Here is a 20,983-nt window from a genome sequence, read left to right as displayed (position 1 = left end):
GGACCTGTGTTTTAATTTCTGGATTAGAACGTCCTTTACTTCTCTTTCTTATCACTTAAGTTGCTTCCTTACCTGAGAAAAAGGATAATGACATTTTAACAAATCTGAAATACCAGAATTGCTTAACTTCAAAGCATGTTTGAAAGCATACTGTGGTAGGATGTGCGGAGGGAGTATTATTTATGTGTCTTTATGTTTAAATAAAGCAAGTCTTAGATGAACACTGCAAATGCAGAAATTTAGGGACTTTTCACTCTCTGTATTAGGGAGTTCTTGTGATTCTGTGTGTTACGGATTTTTTGAATTGCAGAGAATAACGAAGAGCTGGAAGTGTATTACTTACAAAAGTAAATTTGACTTTGCTCTGTTTTCGCCTTTGGCCTCTGACTGTCCTATTGTGCTCCCTGGCTTTGCCAGCTGCTTCACCCTCCATCCATATTCTCCAGTAGGCATCCCCTACCGAGCAGACAAAAAGACACATGGTCACTTAGCTGGAGAGTCACCGTGGCTACAGGTATAGACAAGGATTCATAAATCATGTGTTCTATTGAATTTATCCAATAGTTAATTTCTATTGGATAAATAGAAACGTTATCTAGTTTAATTTACTAGATCAGTGAAGCGCTGTCTCATGGGGCCATCAGGGAAGATATTCATTCATTCAGTAAATATTTATGGATCAACTCGGTTTAACAAATAACACAGTACCAGCTATGTGCTGGGCCCTGGGGACATGAATAAACGAGACCCAGCCTCTGCCTGCAGGGGATTTATAAGTCATGGAAGAGACAGGCATGAAAGTAATTACACCATATTGTGATTCAGCATCTATGGGGTAAGCACAACATACTATTAGAATATGTAAAGTACACATTTTAAAGGATAGTATAAATATTAGAGAAGGCTTTCTGGAGAAGGTGACAGCTGATCTGGGTCTGAAATGATTAAATAGTAATTAGCCAGACAGGCATTTTATGGAGGAAAAACCAAGAAAGGAAGAGGTGGAGAGGAGAAAAGGCTAGGAAGTAAAAGAAAATATGGTGAGTTCAGGGTAATTCACACGTTCCTTAGGACTGGAACATGGGGTTCACTGTTGGGCAGCAGCAAGCCGTGAAACTGGAGATGGGGCAAAGGTCAACTGGGATTTTATTCAGAAGACAATGTCAAGATATTGAAAGATTTTACACATAGAGAGATGGTCAGATGGGGTTTTGGAGTGATTTCTTCAGCAAGCCTACAGAGGACTAATTCCTGAGGCAAAGAGATTAGTTAGAAACCTGCTGTATTAATATGGGTGATAGATGGTGAAAAACTGTACCACGGTGGAGACAGGGAGGATGGATTCAGAGATTACGGAAGAATGATCAGCAGGCCTTCCTAGTTAGATATAGGACGTGCAGGAGAAAGAGTCCTCCAAGGCCTTTCCGGGTTCCTTGTCTCTACAGCTGGGTGGACTATGGCTGTGCCAAGCTTTGTGCCAGGATATGAAATTAGCTCTGCCAAACAGAGCCCTAAGTTAAAACGACACTCATTACAATGAAACTCTGCCTGCACATCATGGATGTGTAGTACAACTTCCATCTAAATACAAGCAACTAAAGAAAACTATCCAAACTATTTAGTTGAACTAGAAATTTATTGTGTAAAATTCTCCTTAGGATATATACTCAATTGACTGGTTCGTAGAAATTTCTTTCATTGCAGAGATAATTATATTAGTAGTAATTGATCTGTAATACACAAATTTAATCTTAGATGGTTGATGATCATTATTATTATTAGATGATGATGATGATGATGATGATTTTCCTAGCAGACCTGCTAGATGTCACAAAATGAACTCATTCAAATGTCAGTTTTTTCATGCCCTGTATTTGCCCCGTGTTGGGAGCTACGAGTGAAACAGGAGTTCTGTTTATGGGTTAACATGTAGAATTACAAGCATGTTAAAATAATTGTAAGATAAATAACCTAGAAAGGTTCCGAGGTAATTCCCACACTGGGCAATAAACTTCCGAATACCCCTAAAGTGACTCAACTTGTTTGTAGTTCTCGTGAATGGTTTAATGAAGGAAGAGGTTGCTGCTACCAACTAAAATTAAAATGTGGGATCCTGTATACGTTTCACTGGGAATTTACTCTACTACTGATTTTGCAATTACTTATCAACGTCTTTGCTGTATATATCGTGCTTTCATGTAAAATAATGGCAAAATACAAAATGGACCATTTGTGGTGCCCAAGGAAATTAAAATCCTGTAGAAATTCTCTTACATTTATTTCGAGTTCTGTATCTCATATGGAAGAAATCATAATTATTTAGCAACCATCCTGGCTAATACGTTACATGTGAGAAATATTTTATGAAAATTCACCTCTCTGAGGAGAGGTTAGAAATAGCATTCAGTTGAAGAGTGAAACATAAAAAGAAGCAGCAAGTGATACCATTATAAAGGTATATACTACAGACCACTCAGTGGGAGGTAGACGATGGATGCTGCTTTCTTGATATAATAATGACATCAATATGATGATAGTCGTGATGGGAGGTTCAGTTAGCTTGATATTTTCAAAAGTCTAATTCAACTAAAATAGGCCGAGACGTAAGTTCTCAACTTGTCTTTTGGGTGATTTTCCTTCTCAAGAGGGAAAAATATGCAGACTCAACATTCTGTACTTAATTCTGACCGAAAAGAAGAATTCACTGGGAAAGTAAAAATTACAATACTCTTTGGAGAATGTTACCAAATCAGAGTTTACACAGCAAAGAAAGTAAAATACATTTTCAGACATTTGGGAAAAATATAGATATGATCCAATGGTTAGATCCTATCAAAGGGAATATAGATAGAGTTCATCATGAGGGGTGGGAGATACACAATGTAAAATTCGAACCAAAAAATGCTATGGAATTTCAACAAAAAATAGTATCAAACACACTCTGTGCCAAGGTGTATTTTTAAAACACACACACACACTTAATCCTCACAATAACCCATGAAGTAGATACCATAGTTATTCCCATTTTTTACATGCTTGGAAACTGAGGCACAGAGAGGTGAAATTACTTACCCACGGACGTATAGCTATTAAGTTATCAAGTGGTGGACCAGAACTTGAACTTACTCAGTATGCCTCCACAGTCTGTACTTTTAACCACCACATTGTTGTACAGCATCCAAAGAGCTCTCTGATGAGCTCACATGGAGGAATCATAGATGTGGTCAGTAGAGATGCTGCGGATGCTTAGGTACAGAAAACAGGAAATGGATAGGCCCACAATTAGTAAAGTCGTGAAGGTCATTAATAGAAAGCACAAACACTTTGTTTCTTTTTTGTTTCTTTCTTACTTAGAAGGGGGACTATGCTTCAAACAAAAGGGGAGGACAACTCGTGGTAAGAAACAGTTGTGAGGAAAGCATCAGATGGCACCTGGCTTCCAAAGTGGAGTTCAAATATATCATCTTAGGGTGTTTAAGGAAATTTGCTGAACTTGAAAAAATGTGGAGCATGTAAAATATGACAGAACACCAGATTACAGCAGATATGACTATTGGGCGGGTGGAAGGCGGGGGGAGTGCTGTGCCATGCAGCATGTGAGATCTTAGTTCCCCAACCAGGGATCGAACCCATGCCCCCTGCAGTGGAAACACGGAGTTCTAACCACTGGACCTCTAGGGAGGTCCCAGATATGCCTATTCTTAAAACAGTGAATGCTGAAGAAATTCAAGAAACTATAGACAAAAGTTTGACAATGATCGCTAGAACCAACATGATTGTTAGCACCTAGAAAAGAATGGGACGAGCGCCAGGAGCCAATATGGGTTCACAGGAGGCCAAGAAAAGCATCATAGCTGCCCAAGGGCCTCCAGAAGAGACTGGACAGGATCTGTAGTGGGAAGAATGAGGGCACTGTGCATATATTCATTAAATTAATGGGCAGGGACAAATCTAGCCACAATCTCACACTTGTGTTTAATTTCTAAATCAATGTGAATATGTTTTTTCAACTTAGCTCTTATGTTTTATCAAACCAAGATTTACCAATATCAGCTTGTTGTTTCTCTGAAAATGAAATTCTGTTAGTCACTCTAACAGAGGAAAATGTAAAAATTTAAGAATGTTATTCACTTTTTAGAAGTCGGTGTTCTGATAAATAGCCTAAGAACAAAGAGATTTAAGCCTTTATGGGTCAATACCTACATGGTTCCTTCTAAACTTCATGCCTTTAACCTGGTTGCCAAAGGGCTTGTGATCCAAACTAAGAAGCCCAGAAGTTGCTACATACTTAGCATTCTCACAGACATGAAGTATTTTGGAAGACACCTCAGTATTAAGCCAAAGCTTTTATATAGTCACTGAAAGCAGCTCCAGACTGAGTGACCTTGCTAAGATAAGAAGTCTACTTTGTTGAGTCTACATCTTTAATCTGTGATTTTTTTAGAAAACAGCAGAAAAACCCATGGTACAGTTTTCTGAAAAATTAGATAGCAAAATCATTCTGTGATACATTTTCTGAAGGGAAGATTGAATCTACCTTGCAAGGGAATCTTGGCATGCATTAGTCAGAATGAGAGCAATTTATAATTTGTTCAGTATTCAGTAAATACCAAAAAAAGACCCTACAGTTCACGTAACGAAAATGATAAAGAGAAAGCAAGTCATTTGTTTCCAAGTAAGTATTATTTCTATTACTTATATAGCTCTTCCTGCCACTCACCCCCATTCTATAGGAGTTGGGCCTTAATTTAAATGTTTGGCCTTATTCCTACTTTGGCTGGCACTCGGAGACTGCAGTACAGTGGGATGTTGTTTGCTTGTGATCAGATCCTTCCTCTTCAAGGGCAGTGGTTTGCAAACAGCTCTTTTAGCAGCAGGCTTGTCCTGCCAAATCTTCATGGGTAACGAATGAAAGCGGAGCTCCTCTGATGGAGATGGAGGAAGGCAAAACCGAGAGAATGGAGATTGGGAGATGAGGAGCGCTACAGAGCACAACCTGAAAACCCTTGCTGTAGGGGTTACAACATGCCTTTAAAGGGTAGCCCAGGAATTCCTGGTGACCCTTCATCCCACTCCTTCCTGTTCCAAATGTGCTCTGAGATCTGAGTCGCCATAGCTCAGAAATATCTCATGAGTAGAAGGTTATACTTATTCATCAAGGCTCAGTCAGGAAAACAGAAGGCATTTTAGGGATTTCAAGCAAGAGGGAATTTAATACAAGGAATTAGATGTTTTAAAAATTGCTAAAAGGGCTTAGAAAACAGTTGGAAGGAAGCAAAGAGCAAGGAAACTAGCGGCTGGCTTGAGGGGAAATGAAGAAATACAGGAACTGCGCCAGTGGTTTCACCTGCCTGCAGTGAGGAAGCAGCTGTTGCAGGAGCTCCCCTGGAAGCTGCCACAAGCCTCTGATTTGCCATCTGCTTGAGCATCTTTCTCCCACTGCAAGAGGAGAATGATGCCCTCCCTTTCTTTTCACCTTTCACATCTTTGGGGAGTGCCTCTCACTGGCAGAATCTAAACTCTAAACCCTGCTGGCAAGAAGTTGGAAAATGTCGTTCCTGTGCTTCCAGGAAAGGGGCCGGGGATGATGCCAGGATGACAACAGACAAGGGCACAGGGTATTTGCCCATCTCACTTTCTACAGTAAATTTAATCTAGGCTGATATCATAGAGAATATAGTCCCAAGAAAGGAAATAAATAACAAGTCTCCTATGGTGGTAAATATAAAAACCATCTTTCCAAAATAAGCCTGATCAGCTGTTTTAGCCTTAATAGAAGACCTGACTTGTCAGTGTCTTTATGTGCATATTGAAGTAATTTATAACGCAATTTCAGTCTCTTTAAGTGTAATCGCAGTTTCTGTCATTTCAGGACAAAATTTCAGAGTCTATATGGATTCGTTATCATTACTCCCTTACCTATAGCACATGGACACACACTCAGGTGTATTTCTTCCCTCTCTTCATAGTGCCTTTGGCAGGAGGGGAAATATACTGTGACAATGAAATAAATGCTGACTCAAAACATAAATATAAATATGATCTTTCAGGCCCTATGTGAGTAAGGCAGACCTGCTCTCTCAAAAACATAATTTCAAAGCTTTGTTGAATATCCTTTTGAACTCCTAAGATAACACCCAGGTTCACTTTGCTAAAGAATCAAGCACTGGGGACATCCTTTTCTTGAAAAGAGAGATCCCTGTTCCCTCAAAATAAGGTGAGAAACACTACTTGATCTCCTCCCAAGCTGCTCTGAGTGTCATTCCTTGCTTTCCCACCAACCTACTACCTCCTCATGCCTGCCTGAAATGCCACCTCTTTTACTGGATTTGCAGCTCTGGAGAAAATCATTCTCCCCCTTTTCTGGATGAAAAGATCGAATTTAAGACTGCCACCCTGAATCTCTTTGTCCTCCTGCATGTCTCCCCTGATTTGAATATTGCGAGAATTCTGTAGTGTTCTCAGACCTTTGCAGTTCCTTATTTTAAGGTCAAAATGTCATGAGTTTATACACTTCGAATGTCTTAATGTTTCAACATGTCATTTCCTTTCTGTCTGTTAGCCACAGGAACAGCTAAGCCACAGCTGTCTGCTTTTTTGCAAAGTGTTTTGATGAGTAAGGAGATGAGTCTAGGAGTTGCACTCTTCCAGGGTTCCCGCTAGGAGGTCCAAAAATAATAGCTTAGATTTACTGAGCACTTACTATGTACTAAACATTGTTCTGAAAGCTTTATGTATTCACTGAATTCTTACAGTGACCTTTGGAGGCTGAAACAATAACTGCTCTCATTCAAAATTGTCACAGTTTGCCCAAGGTTATTCAGTTAGTAAGTGGTTGAGTCAGAATATAACCACTACTTTCTGAGCCTAAACATAGGTAGTCAACCCCAAATAAATGTTGTGGTAGGTAGAAGATCAGGTTCATAATTAATTTGAGAACCATATTCTTTTACTTAGGGAAATAAAATTATTCAAATTTTCAGACAATATCTTGAAATTATATAAACACCTGATACATAAATGATTACTTCTCTATGTAGCAGTGCCTTAACTGGCATAAAAACAGATTATTCATCTTTTGGTTTTTAGAAAGTTGATTCTGGAAGCATCTCTAGGAACTGTTTATTACCCTGGGGATTATATGGCAAGATTAGAATAGATGTGTGAACAGTATTCATGTGTTGCTAATGTATAAAGACAGAAATATGGCTGCGTATTGTGAGCCTTCACAAGGCATTAGTCAGTAGGTGTGTGGCACCCATTCATCATTTTAGCCCGCATGGGGAATATCTGACACAAGAGAAATTAAAGGGAGCTACTTAACTGTTATCTTTACTGCATCCTGGAGAAGTGGCCATGTTTGTCCTCACTGAGTGGAAATTCTCTTAGCAAGATTTACACCTGCAGATCCTGCACTGTGTGTTAGCAAGTTAATTCTCTCTATATTTCCTCCTTCCAACCTGCTTCAAAGGGAGCTGTCACCAACCACACAGCTAGTCTCGGTGATTGTCTGTGTGCTTGGTGGCCGGGTCAACTCTGTCTTGCAGTTAAGTCAGTTTCCTGTGTGTTGTCCGCATAGCAATAGGATCAGAGTAACCAGTGCTTCTAGAATTCTACCTAGTTTTCTCTGCAATGAGAGTAGCTCATCAGGTTTTGCCATTAAATGTATAAAGCTAGTCCAGTTGTTCCTTTACCTGCTTGAAGCTATAGATAGAGGAGAAGGATACTGGGTTTTTGTCATCTTTTCATTCAACATATCTTTATGGAATATATAATAATAGTAGTAATAGCAATTGCTATATATTAAGCCCTTGTGTGCCAAACGCTATTCTAAGTGTTTACTATATGTTTTCTTATTTAATATTCAGAATCCCATAAGGTAGGTATGAAGATTCTCCTTTTACAAGTGGAGAGTTTGTAAAGGAGAAGTTTACACAAATGGTATATGAGAAAGTCAGAATTTGAACCCAGGTCTATCTCCAAAGGTATCATCTTGTTCATTGAACTTGATAGTTGACTGTTAGTTCCAGAAACTGTATTATATGCTGAGGCCACAAAGATAAAAGTGAAGTTGTTCTTGCTGTCAGTGAAGAAGGTGATGATTATTTCTCAACTTGGCTCAAATTTGTGAATGATGCAGCTGTCTGAACAGGAAACTCATGAAAAAGGGCAAAGAAAAAATTAAAATGAAGAGAGACCACACATAGGACTTTCATTTTAACTCCTTTTGTTCTGTCTTTATTTGTGGCACTTTTTTGCTCTCATATTGGGAAACGTGCTGTATTTCTGTTTGGTTCAGTTTCACCATTTGTAAATGGACGTAATGTTTCTAGTTTACCCAGTGAATAAGCCATCCCCTAAGGCTCTTTGGAACGTTTACAAATGCAGAGCTTTCCGGAAGGATCCTGTTTGAACACATGGATAAATGTTATCTCTTTGTCATATAATATTTTTGCCTCTAAAATTCTGTTAAAACTTAAATCTGTGTCGTTTTTTCACCTGAAATACCTGGTTAAGTATTTATTAACATCTTAAGATGCTCTTTGATGCAGGGTTTTACAAGAATACAAAAGGCTTACGAAGTCCATGGAAATCTGAGATAGCTCCACAACAGTGCCTTTCAACAGAAGGGCAGGAGCTGTTCATTAACTTTTCCCCCCAGTTCTCTTTCATATCTGGCAGGACCTGAATTGGCCATACCACATACCTTTTTAGTAGATGATTAGGTTTTTACCAAGCCTCAGGGAGGATTATTTGGAATAAAAGAAAAATCAATCTTAATGTTTCCCCCCAGGACTGAAAGAGACTGAGGTCTGTTTTATCATTCCCGAGGTGTAAAAGCCATGTGTGTGTGCTGTTTGCACTGCATGGAGATAGAAGTCTGCTGCTAAATGTCGCAGAGGACCAGGGCCTGCTCAGGCTCGTGAACATCGAGCACTGTTTCGTGAGTAACTGGATGTGATTTTCCCTCTGTGGAACTGTGTGGTGTGTAGTATAAACTGTTGGCTCAGAAAGGGCCTCTTCTCCTGTGGTAGCCTGAGGAAACAGCTCTCCTTTTTTACCTTGGTTCTTATTTTTTATTTGCTCTTCAGAGTGGACCTTACAGAAATCTCCTTTTCCCCCCATATAGGTCAGTATTTAGCATAATTCTGCAGTTTCAAGCATTCATAGGCTTTCTGGAGCTTCAGCTTCTTACCCTGAAATGGAATAATGTCACAGGCTAATGAACTGTTTGGAAGGCATCAGGTTAACGGCACTGTGAAGATATAACGGAAAAAAAGTTTATGACATTCTCTGATTTGTCCTTAACTTGAAGATGAAATTCAGTAGGCATTATCGCTGAGTGTAAGGAGGAGCTATCAGCTGTGAGAGATGCCAGGGAGGAAGAATAAGTTATTGCCTTGGTCGCCATGGATCTCACAATCCACCAGGGATTCTGTAGGCAAATACAGTGCAAGATGAAACTGACGAGGCCGGAAGAGGGAGTTGCTCTAGAGAGTTACCAGAGTTCAGGGGATGGTCTCTAGCGTTGTGGCAGGTACTGCATTGGGGACCACATTCCCCATTTGGTTCTCACAACAACTCTCCGAGTTGTAGAGATGAGGAAAACGAGGCTTAGGGTTGTTAAGAAATGTGTTATGAGGTGATAAAAAGTGGAAGAATAAATTTTACTCCTTTGGGACGCAATAGAAAAGAGTATGGTTTCATAGAAATGAAAATTACTCTTAAGCATCATCCTTAAAATTAAGGGCAAGTTATTTTTTTAAATTGAAGTGTAGTTGATTTACAGTGTTGTGTTAGTTTCTGTGTACAGCAAAGTGATTCGGCTATATATATATATATATATATATTCTTTTTCAGATTATAGATTATTACAAGATATTGACTGTAGTTCCCTGTGCAATACAGTAGGACCTTGTTATTTACCTATTTTATGTATAATAGTATGTATCTGTTAATCCCAAACTCCTAATTTATCCCTCTCCCCCCACTTTCCCCTTTGATACCATAAGTTTGTTTTCAATGTCTGTGAGTCTGTTTCTATTTTGTAAATAAGTTCATTTGTATAATTTTTTTAGTTCCCACACATAAGTGATATCATATGCTATTTTTCTTTATCTGTCTGACTTACGTCACTCAGTATGATAATCTCTAGGTCCATCCGTGTTGCTGCAAATGGCAAAAGTGCAAATTCTTTATAAAAGTTTGGTCTTTGGGTTCTTTTGGTTTGGGTTTGGTTTTGATTTTGGTTTTGGTTTTGCCTTATAATAATATATTCCCAGATGAATGTTATAGAACACCTGGGACATTGGGCTGGGCAGTGAGTGGGACAGGCATGTGTGTTCAGCCCCAAAGAGTTACTACCTATAGTTAGGGGACTATACATCGTTTCAGAGGAGAGAGGGGAGCGAGAGGGAGAGGTTCCAAAGAACACTAAGAATTTATATCGCTCATCGTCTTATGATTAATCGTGGGAAAAGATGTGACACGTGATCATTAAATAACAAATAGTACCACAGAAGAGAAAGTGGGTCTTTACCTCCTGTACTCACTGGAAGCATCTTTTTGACTGTAAACATATTATCATTAGGTGATTACACCTAGAAAAACAAATATAATAAGATACCTTCCTCTCGTCCTTCAGATCCCCCCATCCTTAACTTCTTTTTCCTTCCTAATAATGAATTTCTTCTACTTTTCCCAGCCCTAGTTTTAAAAAATCTTTTACTTGCCCTTCTTCCCCTCTAGTAGTGGACAAGAGAGCTCCCTTCCAGAAGCAGCAGTGAAAAGGCTTAGCATTCTTGTTGCATGGCTATGAGACACAAAAGGACCATTGGTTGGGTGTGATGTCTCATAGGGCAGGCTGTATTTCCAGAGCTGATTGTACACATGTATATGCGTGTACATACAGAGTCTAACCTGAATAATGCACAATGTGTCCTCATACTTTGCAATCATAATTTTACAGGTCAAGGAGCAATTTGAGTCAGCATTTTGGTTTTCAAGATCAATTGACTTTGCTAGTTTAAACCCAAAATTTCTAAAGTAATCAGGACTGAAAAGAGGTAGTTATTGTTTGGGGACAGAAGAATCATTGCTTCTGACATAGGAAGCAGAATGGAGAGAACCTACCAGACATGTTTCTTAGATAAGGCCCATCCTTATGCAGAAAAGAACGTAAAGCCATGTTCTAAATTGTTACGAGGGCGGGAAAGAGTGACTTTATGACTTGATAATAGGGGCTAAAGCTAGGACTATCGGCAAAGAGTAGCTAGGTGTGAAAAATGTGTTTCAGGGAAAAGAAAGAGTGATCAGAAGAGTCACTATGAAATTTTAGCTTGGAGTAATTGGCCTAGATAAGGAAGGAAGGACATCTCTATCCTAAGAAAATTCAAATTAGATGCTAATAAGACAGTAGATACATTAGCATGTGAAGATCACCTGTCCATTCCAGAAGCCAGTAAGTTTCATAAATAGATAAATAATTTATATAAGAGTACTTGTAAGTGCCTACTGTGTACAAAGCACTGGGGTGGAGGAAGGTTAGCATATATATGTTGCCAATAATTTAAGGGAGTAAATCAAAAGTAGGGACAGTGGTACAGAGAAATTATGAAGGCTGAGGCTAGAGCTAGCAGACATTAGAATTCCAACTTGAAACTGTGGTGTTATAGAGTAGGACACTTAAATCCTTCCCTAGCGTGGGGCTTGATAGTAGCATATCCCACAGGTATTGAAGGAGAAAAAAAGAGGTTAGATGGGGGTCTCCTATCATTGCCCCCATTGACTCTGTAAGCCCCAGGAGTTCCTAATATCACAGGCTAATCAGTATCCTTAATTTTATTTTTTTATAATGTGTGCCAGATTACAGCATCAAAGGATCTCAAAACTATTTATGAAATCTAATAATACATTGCTCTAGGAGTTAGGAAGGTCCTATTACCACAGTTTCCTAAATAGGAAAACTGAAGATTGAAAACTAAATAATTTTATCCCAGGTTCAAGCAGAGATCATTATGTGGTATCTGTACAAATAGGAAGAGGACTCAGAAATACTGATGATACCAAAATTTGATCTTCTACACTGTTTTCCGGTGAGAAAAATCTCATGAGATCATTCTTTATTGTCTTTTCCCATCTTCTCAAAAGTTTTAACTCACAGAGTTAACCTTCCTTTTCCTGCTCTAACCATCTTCCCCTTTTCAATGTCTCACTTTCTTGGCAGCTGATACTAGTGTAAGCTAATATTGTAACAATTTTGGATAATATTGCAGATGCACAAGGACATCCTCCTATGAATCAATTAAAGAAGTGACAGTAAGTTGCCATTGAAAGTATAGCAGCTGCATCCTTGAAAACAGATGCTCTACAGGGTCTGAATGAGTTCAATTTTGACTAATTTTAAGACCTAAACGGATTTCAGTCTGGTTAATATTAGGATGTGGAACCACTTGAGACATCCTAATGTCCTAGGCTGATTGCTTCTCCGTGACAGTTAGTATATGGCTTTCCTTGAGAGATGCTGAGTATTTGCTATGCCAGGGATTTTATTTCAATACGAAAGAGAGAGCCCCAAGTCTCGGCTGCAGGAAGGTGGACTCATGAAATCAAGATGACTTCTAAAGGCGATACAATTTATAGAAAAAGTGCTTAGGCTGTAGGGATTAGCCAGAATTGCTTTGAATTGTACTTCTGCAAGCTTCCTAGACAGCCCAGGAAACCAGCTGTGATAAATTACTTCCCTATCCCTACTCTGTCCCTAGGATATACTCAAGAAACTGAAGTGAAAGCTATAGTTGTCAGTGACAAGTCATTGCTTCTCCTGCCTGATCTTTATCAGTCTGTTATTACGTGAATTATTTGTCATGTTGTACTGGTCAGTTAAATCATTTGTTCTGTTTAAAAAGGCATTGATCGAGCTCCTATAATGCCTTCTGTTATACTGCTGGCCGTGAAAGTGTGTGTGTGTGTGTGTGTGTGTGTGTGTGTGTCTGTGTGTGTGTGTGTCTGTCTTTAAAATCCCTTACTTGAAGAAGTTAATGATCTGGTAGGGATACATACTGATAAACAGATAATATCACTGATATGATACAGATATGATAACTAATAGAACTATGTAAAAAACACAGCCAGAGGAACCAGTGACACTGCCTTGAGAATCAGGAAAGACTTTCTGAGCCAGAAAGCATGAATAGTTCAGCAAGAGGAATAAGAGCCATCAAAGGTACAGAATCCTAAAACACCATCATGTGTTTAGGGAGTTTGCTTTAAAAGGGTGGCTGGCCAAAGGGCCAGAGTTGGGGAAGGAAGAAGTTGGAGAGGAAGGAGAAAGTGATGAAAGATGGAGAACAATTGAAGTGTTGGGCAGAAACCAAAAATCATGGAAAACCTTGCTAAGGAGCTTCATCATATAAGCAATGGGAAACATTGATATTGTTTTTACAAGTAATTGACATAGTCAAGTTTTGTGTCTTAGATAAATAGCTGTTTATCTAACTTATGTTTAATTAGCTAAATATGGAGAATTCAAGTAAGGTAGGGGCCAGGCATTGAGGCAAAGACACCAGTTAGGAGACTGTTGCAGTAATCCATGGAAGAGATGAGAGTGCCACTAAGAAAGTGAGTGGATATAGAAAAGACAGATATATTAAGAAAACATTTAGGAAATAAAGTTGGCAGAAATTATTTTTTGCTGAGGAGAGTGAGGGAGAGGAGAGATTCAAAGATTACTCTCAATGTTTGCAGCAGAGATTTTCTAGGTTTATATTACCACCAATAGAAAGGGAATTCAGGATACAGAGCAGATGCTAAGGATAGAGTTTAGTTTGTTTTAATTAATTTATTTTTGGCTGCATTCGGTCGTCGTTGCTGCACTCAGGCTTTCTTTAGTTGCGAGCAGGGGCTACTCTTCATTGCAGTACACAGGCTTCTCAGTGCCGTGGCTTCTCTTGTTGCGGAGCATGGGCTCTAGGCGCGCAGGCTTCAGTAGTTGTGGCACGTGGGCTCAGTAGTTGTGGCTTGTGGGCTGTACAGCACAGACTCAGTAGTCGTGGTGCACAGGCTTAGTTGCTCCGCGGCATGCGGGATCTTCCCAGACCAGGGCTTGAATCATGTCCCCTGCATTGGCAGGGGGATTCTTAACCTCTGCACCACCAGGGATGTCCAGAGTTTAAACACATTGCATTTGAGAGGCACGCAGGATGTACAGGTAAGATCGCTTGAAAATAGTTGATCGAATGAAGTTTAGGAGTCAACAATTCCTAGATAATTGCAAAAACCATGAAACTTGATAAACTCCCTCAGAGAGAGCATATAGAATGACAAGTAAGGGAGACCAATAGAGAAAAAACTCCCTGGGAACCCCAGCATTTAGAGGTGCGCTAAAGGAAGAGGGTACAGTGAAGGAAATTATAAAAACAGTGGCAGAGTATAAAAACAGATGATTGTACCCCCAAAAAGTAATAAATAAATTTAAAAAAAACAAAAAACAATGGCAGAGAGATGAAGGGACACCCAGAGAATTTTGGTGCCATAGAAGCCAAAAGAAAACATAATTTCCAGAAGGAAATGGCCAGTCCTGTGCAGGGTAGCAGAGAGCCTTTCTGAGGGTAGGTCTGAGAAGCGCCCAGTGGATTTGGCAATTAGGATACCATCGGTGACTGTTCTCAGAATAATTATCGCTAAAGAGGTGAGGGCAGAAACCAGATTATGGCACATGGAAGAGTTAATGGAAGGCAAGACTACGGAGAAAGCAAATGCTGGCAGTTCTTTTAAAGTCTTAATAAGAATCTGAGGCCCTCTAGAGCGGAGTTGACAGAGAGTAGGAAGGATGAAGGGCCTGGGGAGCGCAGCATGGATTTGGGAAATTTGTTGACAAAGGGAAGGGAGCTGGCCAAGCCCTCGCGAAGGATTGGCAGGTGTTATTCAAGACGTGTTGGGGGTTAACATCCAAAAAATTTTAGTGGCAACAGTCTGTACTTTGTTTTGTTTTCCTGTCAAAAGATGAGTCGCAGGATTAGCCCAGGCTTAGATCACGGCTGCACAGAAGAATCTACCTAGAGGGTCATTGGCCAGACAGTGGCACGTGGCCACCTCCAGCGACAAGCAAGGCTGGGAATGCAGATGTTTAGGCTCTCAGAGTCTGCCGTGGAGTGAGCAAGAGAGAACTGGCGATATCTGCTGATTCACCTAAGAAGCAGTGTCTGCCCCAGAGACCAAGGTTCAGCTTCCTCATATAAACCAACCAATTTAGTACAGAAAGCCACAGTCACATTGCCACAGATAGGAGTCGCAAAGGTGCCTGCTTTTATGAAATGGTTGTAAGAGGAACACGGATATTTTGAATGATCTGATGTGCCCCATCCCCAGTATTAGAAAAACAACTCAAAGTACATATCTTAATAAAATAATCAAGTATTAATGTTGTTAAAGCCCAATGTTTGTGGGCTCTGCAAATATGAAGAGCAATCCCTGAGATGAATATGCAACCATGAGCCTCTAAAAGAGTATGTGCATGTGTGTGTGTGTGTGTCCAGTAACCTCCTACCTTGACTGTAATCTCCCAAGCGGATTCTGTTAGCATTGCTTTTTCATAGATTTCCATTTGACATTTAAGAGCTAGTTAATTGTTTTGTGTTGTCTTTGCCATGCCCAGCATTTCTTTGCTCAGTATATTCCTTCTTGTTAAGAAAACTTCATAAATTTCAGTGAGCCCTGAGGAATTCTCAGACCAGCTTTTCAGTGGAGCCCTGGGCATCATTTTTCATGTTGCTTTACTAAAATGTTCTTTTTGCTGTAGATTACAGTCTAGTGAAATGTACAGCATGCTGCTTTCTAAACTACTTCTACCTCACTCATTGCAAGTTTTACCTAGACTGCTTATCTGGCTGTTAACTTACTCTACTTGGATTTTTTTTTTTTTTTTGCAAAGTTTGGCAGTAGTCAACTGCTACACATGATGAAATTTAAACATTTCTATAAGAAGAAAGGGAATTTTTTTTAACTTGGTGAAATTCATCCAAAATGCCTTTGGTGGGTTGGGAGATTAGCATAGCCTTGGACCTTGGACCATGAGCCCAATTTCCTTAGGGTCTGATTTCTTCCTTTTTTTTTTTTTTTTTATTGATATACACGTTGCTCTTCATGGCACAGGTAGTGTCACACAGCAGAGGAATCTAGGGGCTCCAAAGCCCTAAAATGTCTTGAAATATTAGAACAGCGTTACCAGTAGTTGCTCTCATCCAGCCTGCCAAAAGAAGACATTGTGAAGGCAGTGATCTCACCTTGCAATCAAACAACTCAAATAATGATAGCATTAGAGAGGGAAAGCAGTGTCTACATCCACTCCTGCAGACCGAGTTAGTGAATGTCTCAGGTGATGCCAAGACTGGTAATAAGTTTAAATCTCTATCGCTACATTTCCATCTTCCTTACACGTTAGTTCCTTGAACAAAATTCTGTTTTGTGGGTTTGCCATGATAATTTATTGGAGTCTGCTTCCGCAGAGGAGAACTTAGCCTTTTAATTCTTGACTGTCTCTCTGGGCTCGTCTCTGTGCTTGGCTGAGTCTAGGGATATATGCAGCTCTGAAAGCCCACAGCTGCAGGTACACCTTCCACTACAATGTTGACTCTCTGCTCTGTAAGGTAGACACCTCCCAAGTTAGTCAGTAGTGCCTTGCCAAATCCCATGTTCCCTAAGTCCAGGGAGCCCTTCTTCCAAACGACACTGCATCCTCTGGGAAGAACTTTCATATGGGAAAAGCAAAAGATACTGATAAATGGAAATTGAACCTGAAGGTGGATGGAATTATCTTTTAAATACCTTGTTGCTATTGCTATAATTAAGTTTAGGACTCTTAACCTACACAAATCACATGCTAAGAATAATAATTACTGGTGTTTATTACTTGTATTAATATTGAGTGAGTTTTATGTGCTGTGTCCTAAGTATTTTATCTACATTAACCCATTCAGTACTCCCAACAGCTGTCACCCATTCAGTGTTCCGAACAACACTCTGTCGGTACTATTATCTCCATTTTACAGAAGAAACTGAGGCGGACAGAAGTTAAGTCAGTAGCTCTTGGTCACAATAATAAGGAAGTAGTGGAGACAGGACTCAAGGCCAGCCTTTGAGGCTCTAGGGAACTCAAAGAACTTGACTGAAATTGCCAAATTTTTTTTGGTGATCTTTGAGAAATTGTGGGGAACAGGATACACAACAGAAGACTAGACATAAGGAAATGTAGTCCATATTTTTGCTGTTTAGTATTTCCCTGCAGAAAATGGCCAGATGCTACTAAATATTTTATCAATTACTTGTTAGAGAAAGAGAAGTCCGTTTATCAAATTTTCCAAAAAGACCTTTTTAGGGCTTTTAGCTGATTGTGAGTAAGCTCTATATGAGTTAAAGGAGAATGCAGCACACTCCTGTTCCCCTGCTCCCATCTCTCTCCCCGCCACAAGAAGATTTTAGGCTTACACGCAAGGAGCATGGCTTCTAGAACAAGGAAGTTGATCAGTCTCTCTAGGCAGGTCAGACTACTCTGTAGTAATTATTATGTTTGGTCCTAAGTCCCACATTTCAAGGGAAATATAGAACGATTGGAATGTTTTTGTTGGTGAATTATGAGAATTATAAAATGACTCAGTTGGATTATTTGGAGAATAATTGAAAGTCTGGGGACACAGCCCCAAAAAGAGAAGACTTCAAGGCAGCCAAAAGAGATATCTTTAGTACTTGAAGTACCGACACGTGTAAGCGTGATTGTAAGGTTGGTAGAACCAGGGCCAGTGATTAGAAGTCAGTGACAACAGACACGGCTTGATGTAAGATGGTCATATCTTTCTTACATGGAATAGGCTGCCGCAGGAGAAATTGAGTTTCCTTTCACAAACATTTGTGTGGGTGTGCAACCAGAATCTGAACAGCCACTTGAAGACGTACAAATAACACAAGCATAGACCACATGGTTGGGCCAGATGACTTCCAACTCTGAGTTCCTGTTTCTATCATTCTGGGAATTGATGCAAGACAATCAGCTGGGCTTCTATGTTTAATCAAGTACAGAAATAGTCTATCATGTCTTGAATGTCTGATGCTGCCAACACTAGCATTAGCCAAATTGATAAAAACAGCATGATGAACAACAAAATCATATGTCATTCCCCAAAATCTGTAGGCGTTTAATGAAATGATTGGTGCTTTGTCCTCACACCTTCTTTCAGATCTGTCTCCTGCTCAGGATAGCCATGTGAACGTGGATCTCCCTCCAGTGTCGGAGCAGATCATGCAGACTCTGAGCGAACTTGCCAGATCTTTCCAGGATATGGCTGACCGCTGCTTGCTGGTCCTGCACCTGGAAGTCAGGTATGACACAGCCAAGCACAAGACTTTGTGATTAATTGCACTGTGGGTCATAAACCACTCGCTTATTTCTGGAGAACATCAGCATCATTTTTGGTTCTTATTATAGATGTTCTTTTTTTACACTGAAAGTGATTTTTAGTGTTAGTCACTGTTGAAGTTTTTAAGCATATGCTGTATTGTGAATATGGTGGTCTGGAGTTTGCGTGGCCTGTGACGTCAGAATGATCTGGATTAGAATGTCTGTACCAGTTGGCTAGGCCATCTTAAGTCAGTTAATTAACTTTATTAACTCAGTTTCTTCCTCTAAAAAAACAATAATTTCTAACTTAGAGATTTTATAAATGAAATAATAAATAAGTACAATGCCTACCACAGAGTAAGTGCTCAAAATATGAGAGCTTTTTGACTATGGTGACTTTATTGCCATTGATATTTTTAGTAAGATATTCTGCTAATCAAGAAGGGAGTGCACAGATGCAGGAACCATGGTCCCTTCAAGAACTTAAAATCCAATCAAAGAGATTAAGTTCAATAGTAATTAAAGAAATTAGTTTCCAAGATGTGATATTCTTGGACTCTTGTTTCTTCCCCTGAAGTACAGAATATTCTGATTTGCTTTGGTAGACTCGATTATCACACCTCTGGAAATGGTACGAAGAAAAGGCTAGGAAGTCTCCAATCATTTATTTATTCATTCAATAAATATTTACTGAGTGCCTTCTTTGTGCCAGGCAGTGTTCTAAGAATTGGGTTACAGCAATGACAAAAACAGTCAAGGTCCCTGCTCTCATAGAGCTACATTCTAATTGGAGTAAACAGCCAATGAGTAAATACAAAGGAAAATTTCAGAGTAATATAGCTAACAAAACTACAATAACAGAATGAAATTAAACAGTGCTATCAAATAGAAATATAAAGTGAGCTATACATGGGAACCACATAAATAATTTAAATATTCTAGTAGTTCCATTTGAGAAAGTAGAAATATATATCATAATATATTTTATCCAACCCAGTATATCCAAAATATTACCATTTCAACATGGAATTAACATAAAAATTAATAAGCTGTTTTGCAGTTTTTGGTACTAAGTCTTTGAAATCGACTGCATCTTTTACACACATGGCACCTCAGAATTTGGACTAGTCACATTTCAAGTGCTCAATAGCCACATGTAGCTAGTGTTATCCTACTGGACAATGCAGAGAGTGGCTGGGGTTGACTAGGAAGGGGGATTTGGTATTTTGTTTCTTAGATAAAATGGTCAGGGGAATTATGACAAGACACCAAGAAGGAGCCATCTGTACAAAGACTTAGTAGAAAAGAGTTTCAGGCAGAGGGAGGAGCACTCACAAGTTCCTGAGACAAAACCAAGTGTGGCAGACTTGAGGAACAGAGAGGAATCCAGTATGATTGTAGCCCGGTGAACAAGGGAGTGGGGAGGAGTGGAAGGAAAGGTAAAGAGGTGGACTGGAGCTTGATCACGTGGGGTTCTGGAGCCTGACTCATTATAGTGTCTTACAGACCAAGTGAAGAGTTCAGATTTTATTCTATGCACATCAAGAAGCTATAGGAGGGTTTTAAGCAAGGGGGAGAGATTCATTCATTCACTCATTCACATTTTTACAAGATCACTCTGGCTCTTTTATGGGGGTAAAAAATTGCAGGGAGAAATATGAATGGAAGCAGAGGGACCAGTTGAGACCAGATATGAGCACCAGAGTGACAGAGGTGAGGGTGTGAGAAGTGCTGGATTTGGGACATACTCTCTAGGTAGAGCTGATAAAATTTATTGATAGATTGGATTGGGTGCAGGACTGGTGGCAGTGAGAGAAAGAAAGAACTTCAGGAAAACCACCAGATTTGGGGCCAGAGCAACTATGTGGATGCCAAGGCCATTGAGTGAGGTGAGAGAGACTGAGGGACTGAGAAAGGTTGGGGGAGGGGTGGAAATCAAGAACTCCATTTTGGTGATGCGTTGCTCATTAGACATCTAGGTTACCAATGTCAAATAGACAGTTGGATATATACTTTTGAAACATCAGGATCAAAAACCTCAGGATCAGAAAGTGTGTAGTAATACACTTTCTTCTGTATTACCATGAGACATTGAGACATCATTAACATTGGTAGAGTGTTATTGCCTTTTTGTTTGGAGTCTTTAGTAGATTTAGGTTTTAAAAATGTAAACAGGATTTTGGTTCATATGTTTGGGCTCTAGTTAGAATTGGCCATCTTGCAGGTGTGCTTAGGCAAAGAGTACTTGATAGTGTGTTGCTGATATCACTTCTTTTGTATTCTGCTTGCTTTTTTTCATTCTTCACTATCTTGTCCAGTGAGTTACTTCTTTATTGCTTGTGAAGACCTTGTGAGCAGGGCAGGAGAAGTAGCATTGTAGATTTGGAATCTTTTTTACTCAGCATTATTTATAATCTTATTTCTTACATTCAGCTGTTCAGAAATAAAGACTTTTCCTCCAAGTTTTCTGATTTGTTTTACGATAATTTTTAGATTTGTTTTCTATTTATGTACAAGCTGACAGTGAAATAAATCAGGTATTTTCTGTGAATAGATAAATGCAATCGACGGGGAAAAAAACACCCAGAAACA

The 20,983-nt window shown here is 39.5% G+C and overlaps 1 protein-coding gene across 2 annotated transcripts in view; it reads left to right on the top strand.

The window, feature by feature from the left end:
• The window catches only part of EXOC4 (exocyst complex component 4), a 752,882-nt gene that overhangs the window by 659,049 nt on the left and 72,850 nt on the right, over positions 1–20,983 (top strand). For both annotated transcript variants that reach the window (XR_009053126.1, XM_057730962.1), the window contains exon 15: positions 18,231–18,372. Coding sequence is in view for 1 of the 2 variants with exons in the window: in XM_057730962.1 (XP_057586945.1) it covers positions 18,231–18,372 (142 nt within the window). In the remaining variant the exon portion in view is untranslated. The remainder of the gene's footprint in view (positions 1–18,230; positions 18,373–20,983) is intronic.

The sequence above is a fragment of the Hippopotamus amphibius genome, chromosome 4 (assembly GCF_030028045.1).
Source record: "Hippopotamus amphibius kiboko isolate mHipAmp2 chromosome 4, mHipAmp2.hap2, whole genome shotgun sequence".
Taxonomy (NCBI): Eukaryota; Metazoa; Chordata; class Mammalia; order Artiodactyla; family Hippopotamidae; genus Hippopotamus; species Hippopotamus amphibius.
This window is presented reverse-complemented; position numbering and strand designations above follow the sequence as displayed.